This window comes from Talpa occidentalis, unplaced genomic scaffold (genome assembly GCF_014898055.3).
Source record: "Talpa occidentalis isolate TD23 unplaced genomic scaffold, MPIMG_talOcc4v2.1 talOcc4.3, whole genome shotgun sequence".
NCBI classification, from domain to species: domain Eukaryota; kingdom Metazoa; phylum Chordata; class Mammalia; order Eulipotyphla; family Talpidae; genus Talpa; species Talpa occidentalis.
This window is the reverse complement of record NW_023603184.1, coordinates 36,293,374-36,315,127: the sequence shown is the minus strand read 5'-3', so window position 1 is coordinate 36,315,127 and position 21,754 is coordinate 36,293,374. Positions and strand designations below refer to the sequence as shown.

Sequence of the window (21,754 nt, the reverse complement as noted above, 5' to 3'; positions counted from 1 at the left end):
CATAGCCATGTTTCAAGTTAATGTTGGCATCATTCTTTGTGATGTAAATACATAGGAATTTGAAGTTGGTATGTTGGCAGCAGTGTCACCAACAATAGATGCTTAAGGAGCAGAGACAGAGTCTAATAGCATTGTGAAAGTGTTCAAGGGAAAGATGTTGACCAGTAGAATTATATAGCTTGAGTTAACATGTGCCTCATAATCTTTTTTTAAATATGAATATGTTAGTGTGGGGTATGTTAAAAATAATTTCCATCTATTCTCATTTCTAATCCCAGTCTTTATTCAATGCTACTTATCCACGAAGTTCCTTGACTATATTGCATATTATAGTTCCCATTTCCAAAAATCTTAGTAATAAGTTCTATTTTCTAAGATCTTTTTATAGCTACTTTGGTAGCTATAAATCAGCACTTTGCCTAATATAAAGAGACACCCAGTAATTCTTAAATGTATAAATTATAAAGAAATGGATACATTTTTGAATAAAGAATAACTAGTTTAGAGATTTCAAAGAAGAAAAACTTGGAGGAAGATACCCAACCTGTCAATGAGTCTACATTTCAAATGATGAAAGAGATCTGACTAAAATAAAACATATGAATTCACATTTCAGCATGTGTTGTACAACCAGATTTTCCATGAACCAATGTTTTCAGTCTGATTTTGATTTAAATGTCTTTTCCTTACCTCTTTATCCTATTTCTTAGAACCATCTCTAGCTCCAATAATCCATGTCCTTCAACACATTCACCTTTACCAAAGGAATAACAATCAAAAGTTAGTCAAGATACATGAATATCAAAAGTAGATAAAACTTTTGGTTTGAAGCATAAGCAAAATGAAATTGAGAGGAATAAGGATAATTTTGAGAGTGTGAGCATTGACATCTACTATTCTTTTGTAGGTAGCATTTATTTACAAACAAGCACCTTTAAAGTAAGAAAATGAAATACAACATGCTGTCTAATTTGTAGATATGGAACATTCCTTTTATACTATGTGCATTCCAAAAAAATAAAAGATATTAGCCTTTTTTTTTTTGCTCACAGAACTGCATTTTATTTATCACAACCTAGAATATAATTTTACATTCTGCTGAAAATATTTTAAGTGGAAGCTACTTAGAAACCCAATTTATTAACAGTTATATTCATAATATGCATGTAGTAAAACATGTAGAAAACACATTTTCTCAAAATGAAGATAATTCTTCACTATAAAATATAGTTGGTGGGAACCATAATAAAGACTGTTAAACATTTCTTGTTCTTAAAATAAAGAAGCTCTAATGTTCCTGCCTAGAATCTCAATATGACTGCAGATCTATTTCTCATTTGTATATGGACTTATAAGTTAACTGATACTTTTACTTATATTATCTTGTGTGATCAAGTTGTGTATGTATAGACACAAATATCTCCTCCAGATATTGACACTATACACTCTAGAGAGTCCCTATAGCCCTTAACCCTGTATTCCCATAAGACAATATCCTGCCACATTCTGGATGGTTAAGGGAGGATCTTGCAAATGCCATAAATTGAAGTGGTGGCATCTATAGGGTTACAGCCATTGTCCAACCTCTGTCCTGGGGATTTACATCTCGAGGGAATAAAGAAGACTTATTAACTCATCCTTGCTGAGAACTGGAAAGGTGTCTCATGGCAAGAGGAGCTATTCTACCAAGTACGTGAGACCTGGGAAAATAAAAGTGGGAGGAAATAGGAAATAGCCAGGGGGATGTTTGAGGCAAAACAAGGGAATACAAACCCCCAGAGTGTGGGAAGGGGAATAGGAGCCTGAGTCAAGAAGGCAGAGGTTTTCAGCCCATCACAGGACATAATCACCTCCAGAACAACCTTTATTGTTCGTGTTCATTTCCGTAGTATTCAAGTCAGATCAGAATTTTCTTGCAGGCTAGCGTAGGTGAACTGTCATAGTAAGTAGTCTCTCTGTGTGTGGTATGATGCTTACAAGATGAAGACTGTTTTCAAATAAACCTATAATCAGGTTTTGATTAGATCAAATAACCGTCAAAGTCACTCTCAGTACCAAATTGCAATAGTTTTTGTGTGACATTAATTATGACTTGGATGCCTAAACTCCACTTTATAAGTCCTTTTGATTTTTATGTTTATAAACTAGCTCTTAACTCCATTCTCCTCTGGGAATTGGTGGAAGTTACCATAAAAACTAGGAAAGGATCAGAAGCATTGAGATTAGGATTGCCCCCAAATTTCTGGACTAAAATGGATGGGATGGTGCAATAACAGGCATACCACATGGGGCATAGTTAATATATATAGTGTAAACTCAGAATGCTAATAGGGTTTCTTAGATTCCTATCTTAATGAAATCTCAGAAATTTCCTTTTCTTGATCAGATTTCCCAATTGCTCCAGGAATCTGCACTTTCCCTCTCCCAAGTCCAAAATTGGAATTAAAATATTTATAACATAGATAATGTCACTATAATTCATATTTCTGGCTGAATGGAAACTTCTCTTGATGAAAGTGATGGAGTGACTTTCAGTTCCTCAGCCTGCCTTGGTTGCTTTTGGACATGTTAATTTATAGTGTTGTCCTTTATGGGATGATATTATAGACTCTTTCCATATTCTCCTCCTACTCTTCATCCTTCAAAGAATTATTATTGCTTTTTCAAAATCAACAAGCAACTATAAACCAGAGACACACTACAGGGGAGGGGGGAGGAGAGGAAGGATTAGGATCAAAATAAGAAGGGTGGAATTGTATGGGGACTATAACCAAAATGAAAATGCATACATTGTGCAAAAATGAAAAATGATGTAAGAATTATATAAAGAAAAATATATTAAACATTAAAAAAAGAATTATTGTTGCTTTTTTGTTGTAATTATTGTCAGGTAAGTCTTCAGCATCATCATCATTATGCCATGGACACTATAAGAAAGACCTATGCTACTATTCTTCCTACAATATTGCCTTTAATCCATAGCAAAATCTTGTCAAATTGTGAGTATCTTTGGTTTACATAGAGGAGGCACTTTGAAATGGCACAAAATTTCATCTTTTCTAAAATTAAACACAAAGAAGTGTTGGGTTTCCCTGGTGGCCTAAGGTTTAAGTCTCAGTGCTACCACTGAGACTGCCCTCTGTGGCAGCCTGAGTTAGGGAGTAACCCACATGGCACAGCCGACCTCTCCTGATTCTCCCAGTGCTCCCCTCAGCAGTGTACTTTAGTCAATCTGCCTGTTCTGCTCCCCATTCTGTCCCTGGTGAATCCTCTCACCCCCCCACACCTCTGGCCTGTATCCCAGATTTTGTATGCATAAATAAATCTTTGAAAAAAAACCAAAGGCTCAAACTGTCCACCTAATGGATCTGACTCTTTAGCACCACACATAAATTTATTCATATGTTCTTCCGATAACCTAGCTCCATCACCTGCACACTATGTTGTAAAGATTGAAGTACATATCTCTGTAGTCCAGGTTGCACAAAATGTGAACAGAATTTAATTATAATATGATCTCAGAATGATTGAATTTAACTCTGGAATTTAGTTGTCTACTTTTTTTTATTATGGGGCTTTTATTTCCTAGAAAATTGGCATTATTAAATATCCATTGCATTCAGGATTTGTCTGCATAAAAAGATGAGATTATGTGAGATTTGAGTGACCCAAAGGGTGCGATAGACTTTACAAGACAAAAAGTATGTCAAATTATTAATTTATCATGGAAGTTAATCTATGTCAATGCTTATAAATTCTCAAAACAGTGCTTTGGTGTATGGATGCTTGCAAGTGACGAAAAAGTGAAATTTTGAGATGTCATTCATCTTTCTTCCTTCAGAAATTTTACATTACCAGCAAAGAAGTACTGGACTAAGTTAGGCAAATTATTTTGTTTGCATTTGGTCTGAGTAGATCAAATTTATTGTTAAGGTTATGCTAATAAGTCTTTACTAAGCATCATATTTTTGCAATTATTTTCTTTGTGTCATGAATTTATCCTTTGACTTTTCACAAGCCCGAGCTAGCCTTTTGCATTTTTGTTGGAAAGAAGCATTCTTTAAATGATTGATCACTTCTGAAACACAGTAGGAAGAAGTTTCTGAACAGCTTAAAATCAGGGTTAATCAATTCTACATTGTTTAAATTGTATAGATTAGTGTAATAAGAATATACTTGAAAATACATTTTATCATTATTTTAAGATTCACAAATTTTCCATTTAAAGTTATTTTAACCTGTATTTAGTTTTGGGAATGTTAAGACAAGACAAAATTAATATTAGATAGAGGACTATCTTTATAGAGGAGGCTTGTGTGTAAACTCATTGTAAAATGGAGTTATGTTAATAAGAATAAAGGCATGCTGACAAACAATTGCCTGAGTTCTATAAAGTGCTGGAAAGGAGTTCTAGCATTTTGAAAAAACTATCAAGCTTAGACAGAAAAAGCCATGTTGTGTTGATTACCGCAGAAATCAATAGGAGAATAAAGAGGCAACTAATTTAAGACTAGTGAACCCTGCCAAGAAAGTTATAAACTGAAAACTATCAACAAGAGGTGTGTGAACTCCATTAGTGTGTCGTAGAAGATATCACCCATATTTAGGGAATGGTGATTGAATTAAATCAGAAAAGCAGAAGGTAAGGTACTTGGGTTATTATGTGGATATATTATATAACTCACAACAGTCAAATAAGAAATGAAAAGCAGAAGTAAATATGGGAAAAGATTTGGGGGTTATTATAGGTAAACAATGACTATATACTTTCTTCCACAGATGCTGAACTTTCATCATTCCCATTTGGATTGTAATTGTGAGACTGGATTGAGGCTTAACACTAAGCACTATGGCACCCTTAAACTCCAGCAATGCCTTGTCCTCTACATTCTATCTCACAGGTATCCCAGGCTATGAGGAATATCACCACTGGATTTCCATCCCACTCTGTTTCCTATGCTGTGTTGGAATCATGGGCAACTGCACCATCCTGCATATTGTCCGGACAGATTCCAGACTCCACGAGCCCATGTACTACTTCCTGGCCATGCTTTCCCTCACAGACATGTGCATGTCCACGCCCACAATGATCACACTCTTCAGGGTGTTATGGTCCATTTCCAGGGAGATCAATTTCAGCGCCTGTGTGGTCCAAATGTTTTTAATTCATGCCTTCTCCTTCACTGAGTCATCGGTGCTCGTGGCCATGGCTGTTGACAGGTATGTGGCCATCTGCCACCCTCTAAGATATGCTACCATTCTCACTCCAAGACTTATCATTAAAATTGGAATTGTAGCCGTGCTTAGGAGTTCCTGTCCCCTCATTCCACTTCTGATCCGGCTGGCCTTCATTCCTTTCTGTCGCTCCCACCTCCTTTCTCATTCTTACTGTCTGCACCAGGACATTATTCGCCTTGCCTGTGCTGACATCAAATTTAATGTAATATATGGGTTGACTGTGGTCATTATGCTGTGGGGTGTGGATGCTCTGGGCATTTTTGTGTCTTATGTGTTCATCCTTCATTCAGTGTTAAAAATGTCCTCCCGTGAAGGAAGGTTTAAGGCCCTCAGCACATGTGCATCCCACATCTGTGCTGTACTCATTCTGTATGTGCCCATGATTGGACTATCCATTATCCACCGTTTTGCCAAGCACTCGACCCCTCTCATCCACATCTTCATGGCTAATATCTACTTATTAGTCCCACCTGTACTCAACCCAATTATCTACAGTGTGAAGACCAAGCAGATCCGTCAAGGAATCCTCAACCTGTTCCTCCCCCAAAAAATCAGTTCTAGCTTGACTTAGCCATGTCCTCAAGATAATGATGGCATCAGTCTTAATGCAAATACATAAGCAATTTATCTGATGTAGGTCTGTTGGCAGCTGTGTTACCAGCAATAGAATACTTAAGAAGAAATAGACCCAGAGAGCATCACGAAAGGGTCTAAGGAGGGAATTGGTGTCCACTGAACTATAGAGGCTGACTTAACCTGTGCCTCATAATTCTGCTTTAACTATGAGTGTGTTTCTGCAGAGTGCATTGGAAATAATTTCCATCTGTTCTCTGCCATTGCTAATCCTAAGCCTTATTCAAGGTCACTTTTCCATGAAGTTTTCTTTGAATATGCAGAACCCATATTTCTTTGCTTCTTGATTTTTCTATATTTGTCAGGGAATCTTATATTATCTTCCTCATATTATAAATGTATTTGTAATTTTATTTTTTTTTTAATGTCAGAGAAGTTCCTACCCTGGTATAAATAAGATCATATTACAGCTCAGATAGAAGTCTCAAGTTCTCATGGTGCATCAATATCATCTTCTAAATGGAAATTTTTCTGTCCATTCTGAGGAGATTTGATTTTCTTAGTAATAATAGTTAACCTCCATATTTTTATTTTATTTGATTTTTAGAAATAATTTTAATCTCATATAAAGTTGAGATTCAGTAATTTTTTAAAATCCCACATATTGTCATGTGAAGACAATGATTGTAATTAATTGCTTTAAGTGTATATACATAATAATTTAAGGTAAACTATATAAATATAAAAATGTATTTAATCTTATAATAGTTCCTTGTAATTTGCTAATAGCAGAAATCAGATAACAGATTTCTCTGAATTTTCATGTGGAATTCCTTTCTATATACAAAACTTCTTAAAAGCATGAACATTTAATTGAATAGTTTTAGTTCATGTGTCTTCATTTGAATGTAAAAATAAATGAAGGGCAAGCAGAAGACTTTAAATATGACTTTTATGTACCAATATTTTATTATTTTTAGTAACGAATATGCTTTTACATATCTTATTCTAGCTGCCATTGGAATCATGCATCAAAAAGCTTTTACCTGTTTGTAGCAGCACTGTGCTTAGTGGAAAAAAGACACTAAATAATTTTGAATGTATAATGTTAATGACATGAGTCAATCATTGAATAAAGAATGAATACTTTGCATATTAAAGAGTATGGGGGAGAGTACTAAATCAGTCATGAATCTACATTTTATATAATAAAAGACTCTTCCTATTTTATAAAGTTAGGATTTCAAATTTTAGGACAAGGAATGTATTTTGAATGTGCATGAAATTACATCTGTTCTCACCCCTTCCTAACTTATTTTTTGATTCAATGCTTAGTTACCCCTCTACTTCAGAGTATTCTTCTTGATCAAAGGATAATCAACTACCAGTAATGCAAGATCTATAACCATGAAAATTACAGAATACTCTTGGTGTAATAAAGAATGTAAAATTGATGGGGAAAAGGAAAATATAAAAATTACTAATGGCTGTGCATTTTATAAGTGGTATTTAACTATGTTCAATCATCTTTTAAAATAGGCTCTTAAAATATAAACTATATTTTTATTTTTCCTAATGCTGTGCTCCAAAAAATGAAGTTTTGACAATTTCTTTATTCTCAGAAATATATTTACACTTTCACATACTAGATTTTCAATTTCATTTACCATACATAGCTCAACTTCTGGCTTGCAAATTATTATCAATTATACAAGGTCTTGAAATTCATTGTTAAAATTATATTCATAAAATATTTTAACCAAAACATTTAGAAGACATTCTCAAAATGAAGTTAATTCTTCCCTATAGAATATGGTTGCTGAGTAACTGAATATGTGAATGAATGAATAGCAATTATTTTTTAGAAATTGAGAATGACAGTATTATGTTTTGGGGGAATCTTAATGAAGCCTGATAAGGACCTAATGCTCCTTAGAAAGAAGCTCTCTTGTCCTTCCTATGATTACAATATGATTAAAACATCTATTTCGTTAGAACATAGATGTATAAATTGATCAGTTCTGAAACACAAAACTGAGAAGTTTCTGTTACCTTAAAATCACAGTGGGACAATTGCATTGCATAAAGTTTAAGTCAATTATCATAATAACATTGGATTATTTTATTATATTACTACATATTTTACTGAAGTATCGCTGCATTATAGCATTATGTAAGTTGCAGGTGTTCATCATTAAGAATCACTATGAAGAGATACACTATTAAGTTCACACTAAAAGTCAAAATCTGTCTTTCACATCTAATTTTTCCTCATATACACACCCTTCCTTTCTCCTATCTCTCCTGGTAACCACTGAATTGGTCTTATAGTCAAAAAATTATTTTTATTTTCCTAAGTTTATTTATTTGTTTTCTCTACCACCTATGAGTGAAATCATAAGGTGTTTGTCTTTTTCCATTTGACTTGTTTCACTAAGCACAATACCCTTTAGTTTCCTTCATGTTACTGCAAATGACAGGAGTCCATCTTTATAGCTGAATCCTATTATATTACACAGATACACACACACACACACACACACAAACTTCTTGATTTTGTGTATTTCTCTGGGAATCTTATGTTGCCTTCCTCATTATAGAAATGGCTTGTAGTCCTTATTCTATATTTATAAAGATGGAAAAGTCTTAATAAAAGAACAAGTGGTCAGTTCTCATGGTGCATCAACATCATCTTTTAAACACTTGTAGACTTTCTGCCCTTTTTTTTAAAGATTTATTTATTTATACAAGAACCAGGGTACAGGCCAGAATCACAGGAGGGTGAGAGGATTCACCAGAAACAAAGTGGGGAACAGAACAGGCAGACTGACTGAAACACACTGCTGAGGGGAGCAGTGGGCAAGACAGGAGAGGTCTCTACACCATGTGGGTTTCTCCTTGGCCGGCAGGAATCAAACCCACGCTGCAGAGGCTGCGGAAAGCTTCACAGTGCGGGGCTCAACCACCTGCACCACCAGGAAAGACCCCTTTCTGCTCTTTTTGAGATTTAGTTTCCTCAGGAAAAAAAGCAATTTCCATGTTTTTTCTTTTGCTTAATTTATAGAAATAATTTTAATCTTACAGAAAGTTGAAACTCAGTAAATTTTTAAAGCCCCCAGACACTTTCAAATGAAGCCAGTGAGGATAATACATTGACTTAAATTTATCTTTCTGATACTTTAAAGTGCACTTTATTTAAATTTAAAAGTTGCTTTTGCACAAAGTACCAGCGAAACCTGTGCGTGAAGCCATCCTGTACATTCCAGGGCAGATACCCTCTCACTGAAAGCAACCCCACAACTCAGGAGAACCACCCAGTCAATGCTCAGAGTTATGAAAAACAATAAAGTCATTGTTATTTCAAAACAGAGACTCAGAAACTGTGTGTCACATGCTTCTCTACAACATTCAAGTTAAAAATGAAAGTTAAATTTCTAAGTGCTTGAAAGAAATCGATCAAAAAATATTTTCTCATTATACCTGAAAACAATCTAAAACCCAAATTTCAGTGCCCATGAATAAAGTGCTATTGGAACACACTCAAGAAATTAAAAATCAAAGGAATGTGAATTGTAACTACCTATAAGTCTGTGGTAGCAGACAAATAATATATGTCTCTTAATTTCTGTATAAAACTCTTTTCAATTTACAAAACTATGTTTTAGTGTAGAATGCATTGTTATATAAAAAAACTGGCAAATTGAATAAATTTTCTTAATTCACATATCTATATTTGTTCAAATAGAAAAAATAAAATAAGGGTAAAAGAGTATGATTCTTAGTTCCCAATAAGTAATATGTACACGTATGTTTTTCTTGCACCCTCGTATCTGTGCCTCAAGCCGTTGTTACTGCTTATTAACCAAGTGGTACATGTTTTCTGTTGGAGAAAAGGGATTGCGTTGCAAGTGTTACGATGTTTTCTAGTTCATAAAATATACCATAGGTACTATAGGAAGCAGTTAGCAAAAATGCTTGGCACAGGGAGAGCTAAACTAGGAATACTGAATGTACTCATGCGAAAGAGCCAAATGAATCCAATGAACATAATTCTGACCATTTGCGATCATATTCTTTTTTTTTTTTTTTTTTGGAATTTCCCTGACACAATTCTATCACCATTAAAGGAGCATATGAAGGGACTTAGCAGATTGGTCCAGGTCTAACAATATCAGTATGGAACATTTATATTCCTTGTCTATAGTCATTTCAACTCAGGTAGAATAATGTCAGGCAACCCAGTAAAGAAGCTCATGCTCCCCTGCTGTCAAGTTCCTAGAGTGGTCTGCCTTTCGTCCTTCCCAAATTATAGGTATTCAAAATACCCTTGAATTTACGACAAAGCTTGTAAGCCCACCTTGCTAATAAGAAATTCTTATTTGTTTGTTTACTGAATCTAACCAAAAGTAAATTTTTATTGTGCATAACCAAAAAGATCTTGATTACACTAAAGTACTAACTCATATATGAAATAGATATTTTCTGTAAGCTAAGGGAATGTTTTTTGAAAGGAAATGAAAGGGAAGGAAAGGAAAGGAAAAGAAGAATTTTAATGATTAATTCTTTGAATTTGTTACATAAAATCCATTAGTATTTATTTAAGTCATGCATCTATTCAAAACATTGTTTATTAAATTATTTATACATTCTGAATCCTGTGATGTTCTGATTAGGTTGGGTGAGAACTAATGCTTGACCTCATAATAAAGTTTACATTTTTGTCCCATTCATAAAAATTGGCATAGTTCATTGTCAAAGGAATTTTAATTTCCTATGCCATTGTAGAGACATTCCACTGATTATTTCCTTGCCATGCTGTCATACTCCTTCATGGGGCCTGACCAGTTACCTGCTAGCTTCTTGTTTACCTGATGAGAGGAAGAGCGGACATAAGAAAATATGAATATTTTAAGATGTACCCAGAGGTTAAATGTTCTGGGGATTGCCAGCCCAGATTGATTTAGACTTGACATTTAAGACTGGTCCTCCATCCTGGCCTCCCCACTCCTTGTTGCTTCATAACCGCCATATCATTTTGGTTGGTTACAGAGCCCTAGTACTCGCACCCTTATCTCCTTTGTCTTCACTCCATAAACAATGGGGTTCATGGTAGGTGGCACCAGTAAGTAGAGGTTTGCCAGGAGGATAAGGGTGTGCCTGGGCACTTGCTTTCCAAAGCGATGGGTAAAGAAGGAAAAGAAGGCCAGTGTGTAGAATATCAAGATGACACAAATATGAGGCCCACAGGTTCCAAAGGCCTTTCTCCGGGCCTCTTTAGAAGGTAGTTGGAAGACTGTTCTCAGGATTAGCCAGTAGGACAGGGAGATGAGGACAAAGTCCAGCCCTGTGGTGAGGAAGGCAGCGGTGAGTCCATAAATGCTATTAGGGGCAATGCTATTACAGGCCAACTTGGCTATGGCCATGTTCTCACAGTAGGTATGATGGATGATGGTGCTCCTGCAGAAGTGCAGGCGAAGAATGAGGAGGACTCCAGGGGTGACTACAATCACACTTCGGGCCACCAGAGTCAGTCCCACCTTGCTAATCAAAGAGCCTGTAAGTAGGGTTGTATAATGGAGAGGTGCACAGATGGCCACATAGCGATCGAAAGCCATGGCCAGCAGAACTGCCGATTCAGAGAGGAACAGAGCGTGGACAAAAAACATCTGTGTGAGACAGGCAGGAAATGATGACAAAGAAGGACCCTGCCAGAAGATGAGAAGCATTTTGGGCACTGTGACAGTACAAAGAATGACATCATTGAGTGCCAACATGGCCAGGAAGAGATACATGGGCTCATGGAGGCTTCTGTCCCAAGCTACCACAGCCAAAACCAACCCATTGCCTATTACAGCCAAAAGATACATGAAGCCGAAAGGGATTGAGATCCAGATTTGCACGTCTTCTAATCCTGGGACTCCAGTTAGCAGAAAGGCAGTGAAGTGAGTGGATGTAGAATTGGATGTTGTTACAGAGAGGTGGCCAAAGTCTGTTACATGAAAAACAGATAAAATAGCTACAATGAATAATAGTAGAAAATGTATATTTATTCCTTCATTCTAGTCAGTCCTAACCATGAATTTTGGCATGATGTAGTAGAAGAATAAAATGGTTTAAGAAAAATTACCAAAGAGCTGAAGGATTATAGGCAAACCACTTCTCTTTTATGAAATACCTTGATCTCTGAAAAAAAGCTGAATCAGAAAAATTAAGAGTTGGATTATATTTTTTGTAATGCCAATTATTATAACCACATAATTTTTGTATATGTCTTTTGAACTTTAAATTATTTTATGTATTTTTTTTACGTTTCTAACTTGATTATAAGCTTTCAAATTTAAAAAAAATGTAATTTTTCTCTGTTTTTATTTTCTCTGAGTAGAAGACTGGAGAAAATTAGAATTTTATCTTTGATATGCAAATTGAATGGGAGGGGAGGGATTAGGTGGTGGACTATAGTGGAAAAAGAATGAGCTTTGTTTCTAAAGGTGTGAGATATGTTCACTTGGCCTAATTTTTCTACAGTAAAGAAAAAACAGTTCCACTCAACTGCCTCTCATCTGAAACCTAGAAAAAATTTTTGAATTAACATAAGATTTAAACATATATGCAAAAGAAGTAATATTATTCTTACCCTATTAGTTACTACCTATCAAGAATCATGAAATGAAGTGAAAAAAGACTAATAAAAATTCAGAGTACAAAATATTTTCTCAGAATAAGAAGTCACTAAAGAATGTCAAGATCCATAGTTATTCAAAATCTGCCTCAATTGCTGAGCAGAACAACTATAAAAAAATTCCAAGTTTAGCATATAGTAAAGCAGCAGTGGTTCTTGATTTTAATATATATATAAAAAATAACAGTAGCTTCTAAAAAATACCTCAAATATAAAATCACTAATTTTCCATGGCTAGGAGACTTTATTCAATTAGTCAAGTTTGTAATCAAATGCAGTAGTCTTAGCAAAGTCACCTTGTATGTTTAGCGACACTTTCTGAGTGCAACTCTTAGGAAATTTCAGTTATGGGTAATAAATAAATGCTGTTTCATCTGAGAAAAATCTTCAAAATCTGCTATTTACACAGGCTCCACTTTTCATGAGGGGCTGTCACATCCTTATGTAGATGGAAAACTCCCCTTCAATTTCAAGAATGGTCCCTTGAGTTAATGGAAATTCACTTCAGATAATTTCAACCCTTAACAAGGAAATAGGGCATGTCAACACATCATTAACAAATATTGATCCTATTCTCCCTCACATTCATTCTCTCGCTCTCTCTCTCAAAATTCAGAAAAGGCAGCCATGCTTTAATGGTGCCTGTCACTACACCAGAAGGATCTTATACTTCCAAAACTGTAACAGGTATGTAAAACCAGTAAACTTCAATAAAAAATAAATAAATACATTTCTTTTGGAACAGAATTAAGGCACAGCATTTCAAAAGCAACTAACACAATGAAGAGGAAACTAAATGAAATAACAATAATATTAAAAATAGCATAAAGTCAAATTCACAAAGTCCAAGTTTCTGAATCAAAAATCTCCAAATAAAAGCAACTAACATGTTTCCTTGGAAAAAAGATATCCAGAAAAGGAAAAATAATCATAAATTTTTATGACAAACTTTAATGAAAACTCTGCAATGGATGTTAATTTTTTTTGTCATTGAAAGTATGGAAGTGTAACCACCATATTACTTGCCTTTTTTTTTTGTAAGATTTATTTATGCATACAAGAGTTAGGGCACAGGCCAGAGATGTGGGGGGTGAGAGGATTCACCAGAGACAGAGTGAGGAACAGAACAGGCAGACTGACTGAAACACACTGTTGAGGGTAGCAACAGGTGAGACAGGAGAGGTCTGCTGTGCCATGTGGTTTCTCCCTGGCCATCTGGGGATCGAACTCGTGCTGCAGAGGCTGCAGACTGCTTCATAGAGCGATACTTAACCTCTTGTGTCACCAGGGAGGCCCTGTTACTAGCCGTTTAAGACTGATGCTTTTCATTTATGTGTCTGTCTCTCAGCAAGGTCTGACTTTGCTATACAGAAACTACACAGAATAAACCAGCATTTGGGAAATTGAATACATCACATAGATGAGCACAGGAAGAGTGATATAGTAGTAAAGGTAAAAATAATAATTGCTATTATTTATCACTGCTTACCATGTGCCACACATTTTCCTTAAAGCTATTCAAAGAATTTCATATGGATTATTCTACTAAATTGTCACAGCTACTATATTTAATAGCTAGGATTAGTATTGTAATTTTATAAAGGCATTGAAAGAAATTCCCAAAGTCACACCACTAATATTTATGTGAGGACTGTCTTCAAATCCAGGGAATTAAATTGTAGAATCCACAACTTTAACCACTAACAGATTATAATTTACCTTTTAGATGCATGACTTTTCTAAACCATCGGAAACATAAAAAGGCAGATCTTGAACTTCCTTAGTACCTCCTATAGCAGTGTTCTTAGGTCTAAGGGTAAAAACTCATGAGAAGTTTAAAAGGACTCAGAGAAGATATTCATCTGTAGTGTACATTCATATTTATAAAAATAACCCAGGGAATAATCTCTGGGCTGAGAAGTCTTTTGGGTATTTTGCATTTTGTTTACACCTGAGACCCACAGTCAGTATTTGATTTACCCAACTAACCTTCTCTCTCATACTTGTGAAATGATATTTTCTGGTTTTGTACTGCATTTGATCATTCCCCACCCAGAACAAATCTGGGGGCAATATTTTCTCATTTTTTCCTAATAAGTATGTGGTCCTTAGAGAATAGTATAAAACTGATTAGGTTTCTTATTTCATGGCTTTTCTGGAACATGAACAACTTACTGTTGCAGCTTTTTTAACACATGTCAGTGCATTACCAGGTGTCCTTTAGTGAGACAATTTGAGGTTTTGCTAAGGAAGAGTGTGGCAGAATATTGGGAGAACTTCCTCTTTTCAAATGAAGCTTTTCAAAAATAAATATATGTTACTTGTATAGCAGTTTTAGGTTCACAGAAAAATCAATGGAAAGTATAGAATTCACATACATCCCTTTAACCTCACCTATGCAGTTTCCCCTATTATAAACATCCTGCATTAGTGGAATACAGTTGTTTAATTGATAAGCCAGTATTTACAGTTTTACTAGTTTACAAGTTCATAGCTAACATTAGGCTTCACTCTTCCAGTTGTATATTCCAAGGGTTTGATAACTATATAATGACATACATCTACCATTGTAGTATTATGAATAATAGCTTCACTGCTCTATATACCCCCTGTGTTCTATTTATTTCTCCCTCCCTCTAATTCCCTGACAACTGCTGATATTTTATTTTATGACATTTTTCCACAATGTCATAAAGTTGGAATCATATAGTATCTAGTCTTTGCAAGTTGTTTTCTTTCATTTAACAATAAACATTAAAAAATCCTTCATGCGTTTTTGTCACTTGACAGCTCAATTATTTTTTAAACTGAATAATATTACATTGTATGGATGTACCACTGTCCAAGATATCTTGGTTTCTCTAGCATATATTAGAGTTCAACTATTCAGATATTTGTCCCAATTTTGTTTGATTTTATTGTTGTATTTAGTCCCACTAAGTCTTGACTTCCTTCTGAATTTATATCTCAAGGCAGCCTGGGTGCTAGACCCCTACAGGGAAAGCTTCCTTTTAATATCAACAAACCCAAACATTTGAAACCCACTTTGCACTTTTTATTAACCATGAATAGCTGAGGGGACATGAGTCTTCTGGGACTTCTTCATCCATTATTTAATTTGAAATTATTAACTTTTGACTATTTGATAAGAACATTCTAGGAATAATCCAGATTAATTTATAGAATGTATATAGTAGATACTCATTAAATTTGAATTTGAACTCAACTTCAAAGGTCATATAAACATAGTTTATGTATAAGTTAAAATCTCTCATGTAATACTTTCTATAATATATTTCGAAAACCCTCTTATTTACTTGCCACAAATGCTCACCAAGCTGATTTATTTTTAGCTAGAAATGTTTGTAGTGCAGATGTGAAACATGATTGGAAGTATATGGGATTATCTGAGAATCTACAGTGATAGAAGTATTTCTGTTTTGTAGCATCGGCTGCCTTCCTTTGCCCTGTAACATAGTGTTCAGTCAGGGCACAACTGGATTTATGGTGTGGCAGAAACACAGAGTCAGGAACCCTTGCGTTTCCAGATGCAAGGACCAACACTGAGACATGGAGACATTCTATGAAGTGGTAGAAATAGAATGGAATCATCCAGTGACTATAATCCATTAAATAGGTTTTATTTATATTTTTTCTCGTGTAAATATCAGACTTCAGGAATTCCTATTTTATGTATTTTCAGTCAATGTAAGGAAGTCTGCATCTCTCTCTGGATGTGACAATAAGTATATTAAGTGTATTATTAGTAGAGAAATGTTTTTTGGCTATAGACAATAGACTATACAACTGCAATTTGCCTTGAAAAAGGTGAATTTGCTCCTGTAATTATAAAATCAAGAGAGGTTTATTTTACAATGGTGTAAGGATGCGTAGTTTGAACACAGCCATGATTCAATCTCTTTCTTTTCTTGCAGTTCTCAGTTTGCTTCTTTACTGTTGATTTTGCTCTTAGCAGGCATTCCGTTCATGGTTTCCAGATGGCAATTCCTGCGGGGTATACTTCCTCATTTACATGCAGCAAGAAATAGAATCGGTACAGTATTTTCAAAATAATATCTAGAATTAATCCTATTCTCAATTGATGCTGAGTGGCCTGTATTGAGTTATATTTCTTGATCTAATAATAGTGACAAGGTGAACTGTTTGTTGGTATTAAAGACTATCAGATTAAATCTAATAAGAACCAGAAACTGGCTAGGTGAAATGTGTACCCTGGCATTAAGACAGTAAGAAACTGCCTTGAAGATGTGGTGAATCCTATTCAAATTTCATAACTGAGAAATTTGGAATAGGGTTAAGAATAGGAATGGGTAATGACTGCTGAGGTGGCGACTAATAAATTTAGATGCATCTAGATTTATTAGTATTATTATTAAAATCATAACTCATTTATTTATGATTTTAGAAGCATCTAGAGTAGTCCTTCCTAAGAAATAACTTTCAGAATGAGTAACCAAGAATGTCTTAAATAATTTGGTATGTCCTGCTCTTTCTACCCTGAAAATAGGTGTAGTCAAGCTGGCAAAGCAAAATAAAACAAAACAAAAACCTGTAATCTTGTGGGGATTTCAGTATTAGGTTTGAATTGAAATAGCTGCATTTCAGGGTTTCTTTACTCCCTAGATTCAAGACCATTATTATTGCCTAGTATTTTCTAAAATTCATATTGCATTTATGGAGGTTCAAAGAAATAAAAAAGATTTCTTCAATGGAGATAAGTAGTGTGATGCTACTTAGTGGTTGGAGATATAAAGCAAATCAGTACAAGCTGTCTTCATATGTGATTTTATGTTCTAACATTTAGGGCTTTCTGACTACATAGGTTATTGAGAATCCAACATTTATTTGTATAAATATTGTCATCTATGATGATTGAGTTACTTGAGAGAAATGAAAGGCTGTGAGAAATTGTTGCTATCTTCAAAAACTTCCAGAACAGTGAGAAAAATAAACATGTGGAGGTGGGCAGAGCAACATGGCGGCGAGGAGACACTGCGAGTAAGATCTCCCATTAAAAAAAGTTAATAGGGAGGAAAAGCGGCAGGTCCCAGTGAGAACTGGGACACGGAAGATAAACGGACGACTCCAGCAAACTGCCCGAAGAAGAAAGTTGCCATAAAAGAGGACGAGAAGGGAGGGAAGCGCAGAACCCTGCTCCCCTCCCCCGCCCACAAAGTCGGCACTCTCCCACCGGCAGAGAGGAGGGAAACAACAAACCAAAACGGCCAACAAGAAAAACGGACACAGCAAGCGGGACTGTGAGTGGAAAGGAACTATTGCAGCCACCACACCCCGTGAACGGGAGCTGAGGCGAACCCTGCAGGATCCGCTGCGGAGGTGAGCTCCAGGCGCCATTAAAGAGAGCCCCGCCCCCCAGGAGGAGACCAGCACCAGCACACAGCCCCGGCCGCCTGGCTGCTTGAAACTGACAGATGACTCCTGGAAGAACCAGAGGGGAACAGAGAAGCCCACCCAAGATGCCGGCCAGTCCCAACAACACAGTGTCCCAACACATACGGCAAATTAGAAAACAGACAGTAGGGAGGAGAAGAACCACACGCAACCTAGCAACTCTCCAGAGAAAAAGCACACCACAAAAAGAAAGCCAGCCCCCAGATTGCAAAGACAATAACTTGGAAGAAATTCTGAGCCTTCCAGAAAGAGAATTTAAAATTGCCGTGATTAAAAAACTGATAGAAGTCATAAAGGAAAACAATGATAAGGGAAAAATAATCAACGATCAGAAGAATGCAATTGAGTCCCTAGAGAGGGAAAACAATGGTCAGAAGAAAGAAATTGAGTCCCTAAAGAGGGAAGTAAAAGAAATGCAGGAGATCAAAGAATTAATGGAAGAACTAAAGAATTCTGGGAAAAGCAATGAAAGCAGAATAGATGAAATGGAAGAACGAATAAGTAATCTTGAAGACACAGAAATAAAAAGAACCAAAACAGAAAAGGAAAGAGAAGTACGAAGGAAAAAGAACGAAGAAAGACTTCGGGAACTATCTGACTCCATGAGGAAAGGAAATATAAGAGTTATAGGAATACCAGAAGGAGAGGAGAGAGATGTAGGAACAGAGAAAATATTCAAAGAGATAATTGAAGAGAACTTCCCAAATGTGAAGAAGGAGCTGAAAATTGATATACAAGAAGCAAGAAGAACACCAAAGTTCCACGACAAAAGGAAAAATACAGCAAGACACATAATAGTAAAGCTCCCAAGAATCCAGGACAAGGAAAAAATAATGAAGCTGGCAAGAGGGAAGAAACAGATAACATTCAAAGGAAAACCAATCAGGCTGACATCAGACTTCTCCGAAGAAACACTACGGGCAAGGAGAGAGTGGAGGGACATAGTCAACAGACTCCAAGAAAACAGATGCCAACCAAGAATACTCTATCCCGCAAAGCTCTCCTTCCTCTTTGAAGAAAGAATATGGACCTTCCCAGACAAACAGAAACTCCGGAATTTCATTGCAACTAAACCCCCACTCCAAAAAATACTACAAGGAGTCCTAAAGCCAGAACCTCAGAGGGACGAATAACAATGAAAGAAGGCCAAAAAAAAAAAAAAGTTATTAAAAGAATAAATAAATAAATCAAAGGAAAGACAAACACAATGGCAAATACAGATGTTAACATATCAATATTAACTCTAAATGTAAATGGACTAAACTCTTCAATAAAAAGACACAGAGTGGCAGCCTGGATTAAGAAACAAAACCAACCTTTTGCTGTCTCCAGGAAACACATTTAGCTACAAAAGATAAAAAATAGGCTCAAAGTTAAAGGATGGAAAACAATCCTACAAGCAAATGGACCAAAAAAGAAAGCAGGAACAGCTATACTTATATCAGATAAAACAGATTTCAAACTCAAAAAGATAAAAAGAGACCCCAATGGTCACTACATTATGATCAAGGGGACAATACTTCAAGAAGAAATAACACTCATTAACATATACTCACCAAACGAAGGAGCACCAAAATATATCAGACAACTGTTGTCCTCTCTGAAAACAGACATCAGAGAAAACACATACGTAGTGGGAGACTTCAACACACCACTATCAACAATGGATAGATCAACAAGACAAAAAATAAGTAAAGAAACCAAAGCTCTAAATAAGGACCTAGAGCAATTAGGCTTAACAGACATCTATAGAACACTAAACCCCAAAAAACGGAGTACACATTTTTCTCAAGCGCACACGGATCATTCTCCAGGATCGATCACATACTGGGGCACAAGACAAACATCAACAGATACACCAAGATTGAAATCATATCAACCATCTTTTCTGACCATGAAGGCATCAAACTAGAAATAAACCAGAAAAAGAAGGCAAGGAACTTTCCTACCTCATGGAGATTAAAAACCACACTACTGGAAGACCATTGGACTAATGAGGAGATCAAAGAAGAAATTAAAAAATTTTTTGAATTGAACGACAAGGAGGACACTAATATCCTAAATGTATGGGATGCAGCAAAAGCAGTAATAAGAGGAAAATATATAGCAATAGAAGCTCACATCAAGAAACAAGAAAGAACGCAAAGAAACAACCTCATCTCGAAGCTCAAAGATCTAGAAAAAGAACAACAAAAAACCCCAAAACCAGTAGAAGAAAAGAAATAATAAAAACCAAAGCAGAAATAAATGAAATTGAAACTAAAAAAACAATCCAAAAGATCAATGAAACCAAGAGCTGGTTTTTTGAAAAAATCAATAAAATAGACAAACCCCTAGCCAGGCTCACAAAGGAAAAAAGGGAGAAAGCACAAATAAACAGGATCATCAATGAAAGAGGAGAAATCACAACGGACACAGCAGAAATCAAAAAGAATAATCAGTAACTACTATGAACAGTTATATGGAAACAAGTTTAACAATCTAGAGGAGATGGACAAATTCCTACAACTCTACAATCACCCAAAGCTAGATAAAGAAGAAATAGAACACCTAAACAGACCAATTACATGCAGCGAAATTGAAATGGTAATCAAAAACCTCCCCAAAAACAAAAGCCCAGGACCTGATGGATTTACAAATGAATTCTACCAAACATTCAGAGACGAATTAGTGCCTATCCTTCACAAACTCTTCCAAAAAATTGAGAAGGAAGGGACAATACCAAACACGTTTTATGAAGCCAACATTACACTAATACCAAAACCGAACAAGGACAACACAAAAAAGGAAAACTACAGGCCAATCTCCCTAATGAACACTGATGCAAAAATCCTCAATAAAATTTTAGCTATCAGAATCCAACAATGTATCCATAAGATAATTCACCACGACCAAGTTGGATTCATTCCAGGGGCACAAGGATGGTTTAACATCCGAAAATCAATCAACGTTATCCAACACATCAACAAAAAGAAATATAAAAACCATATGATAATATCAATAGATGCTGAGAAAGCTTTCGACAAAGTGCAACACCCATTCATGATAAAAGCCCTTGAAATTCTGGGGATACAAGGAACATACCTCAACATCATAAAGGCCATCTATGACAAGCCAACAGCCAGTATCATTCTCAATGGTGAAAAGCTGAAAGCAATTCCATTAAGATCTGGAACAAGACAAGGATGTCCACTCTCACCATTGCTTTTCAATATAATACTGGAAGTCCTAGCCAGGGCAATAAGACAAGAGAAAGACATCCAAGGAATCCAAATAGGAAAAGAAGAAGTCAAACTATCACTATTTGCAGACGATATGATATTATACATAGAGAACCCCAAAAACTCCACAGAAAAGCTAATTCAACTCATCAATCAGTTCAGTAAAGTGGCAGGATACAAAATCAACACGCAAAAGTCAGTAGCCTTCCTATACACAAACAATAAATCTGAAGAAGAAGAAATCAAAAAGACCATCCCTTTTGTTATTGAAACAAAAAAAATCAAATATTTGGGAATAAATCTAACAAAAGAGGTAAAGGACCTATACAAAGAAAACTATAAAACACTGTTAAAAGAAATAGAAGAAGACACAAAGAAATGGAGAGACATCCCCTGCTCATGGATTGGAAGAATAAACATTATTAAAATGGCCATCCTACCAAAAGCAATATACAGATTCAATGCTATTCCAATCAAAATTTCAATGTCATTCTTCAAAGAAATAGAACAATTATTGATGAAATTCATATGGAATCACCAAAAACCCCGAATAGCCAAAGCTCTCCTGAAAAAAAAAGAAGGGAATGGAGGCATCAGACTCCCAGACTTC

General features: G+C 35.6%; 2 protein-coding genes across 2 annotated transcripts; one reads left to right on the top strand and one right to left on the bottom strand.

Annotated features, from left to right (window-relative positions):
- The first annotated feature begins 4,849 nt into the window (after positions 1–4,849).
- On the top strand, positions 4,850–5,809 carry LOC119254998 (olfactory receptor 51G2-like). The gene has a single exon (XM_037522021.1). The coding sequence runs from the start codon at positions 4,850–4,852 to the stop codon at positions 5,807–5,809; it is 960 nt and encodes a 319-aa protein (XP_037377918.1).
- A 5,032-nt stretch (positions 5,810–10,841) lies between these two features.
- On the bottom strand, positions 10,842–16,479 carry LOC119254997 (olfactory receptor 52Z1P-like). The gene is made up of 2 exons (XM_037522020.1): positions 16,446–16,479; positions 10,842–11,800 (listed from the first exon to the last, which is right to left on the bottom strand). The coding sequence occupies exons 1-2, from the start codon at positions 16,477–16,479 to the stop codon at positions 10,842–10,844; spliced, it is 993 nt and encodes a 330-aa protein (XP_037377917.1).
- Between the last annotated feature and the right edge of the window lie 5,275 nt (positions 16,480–21,754).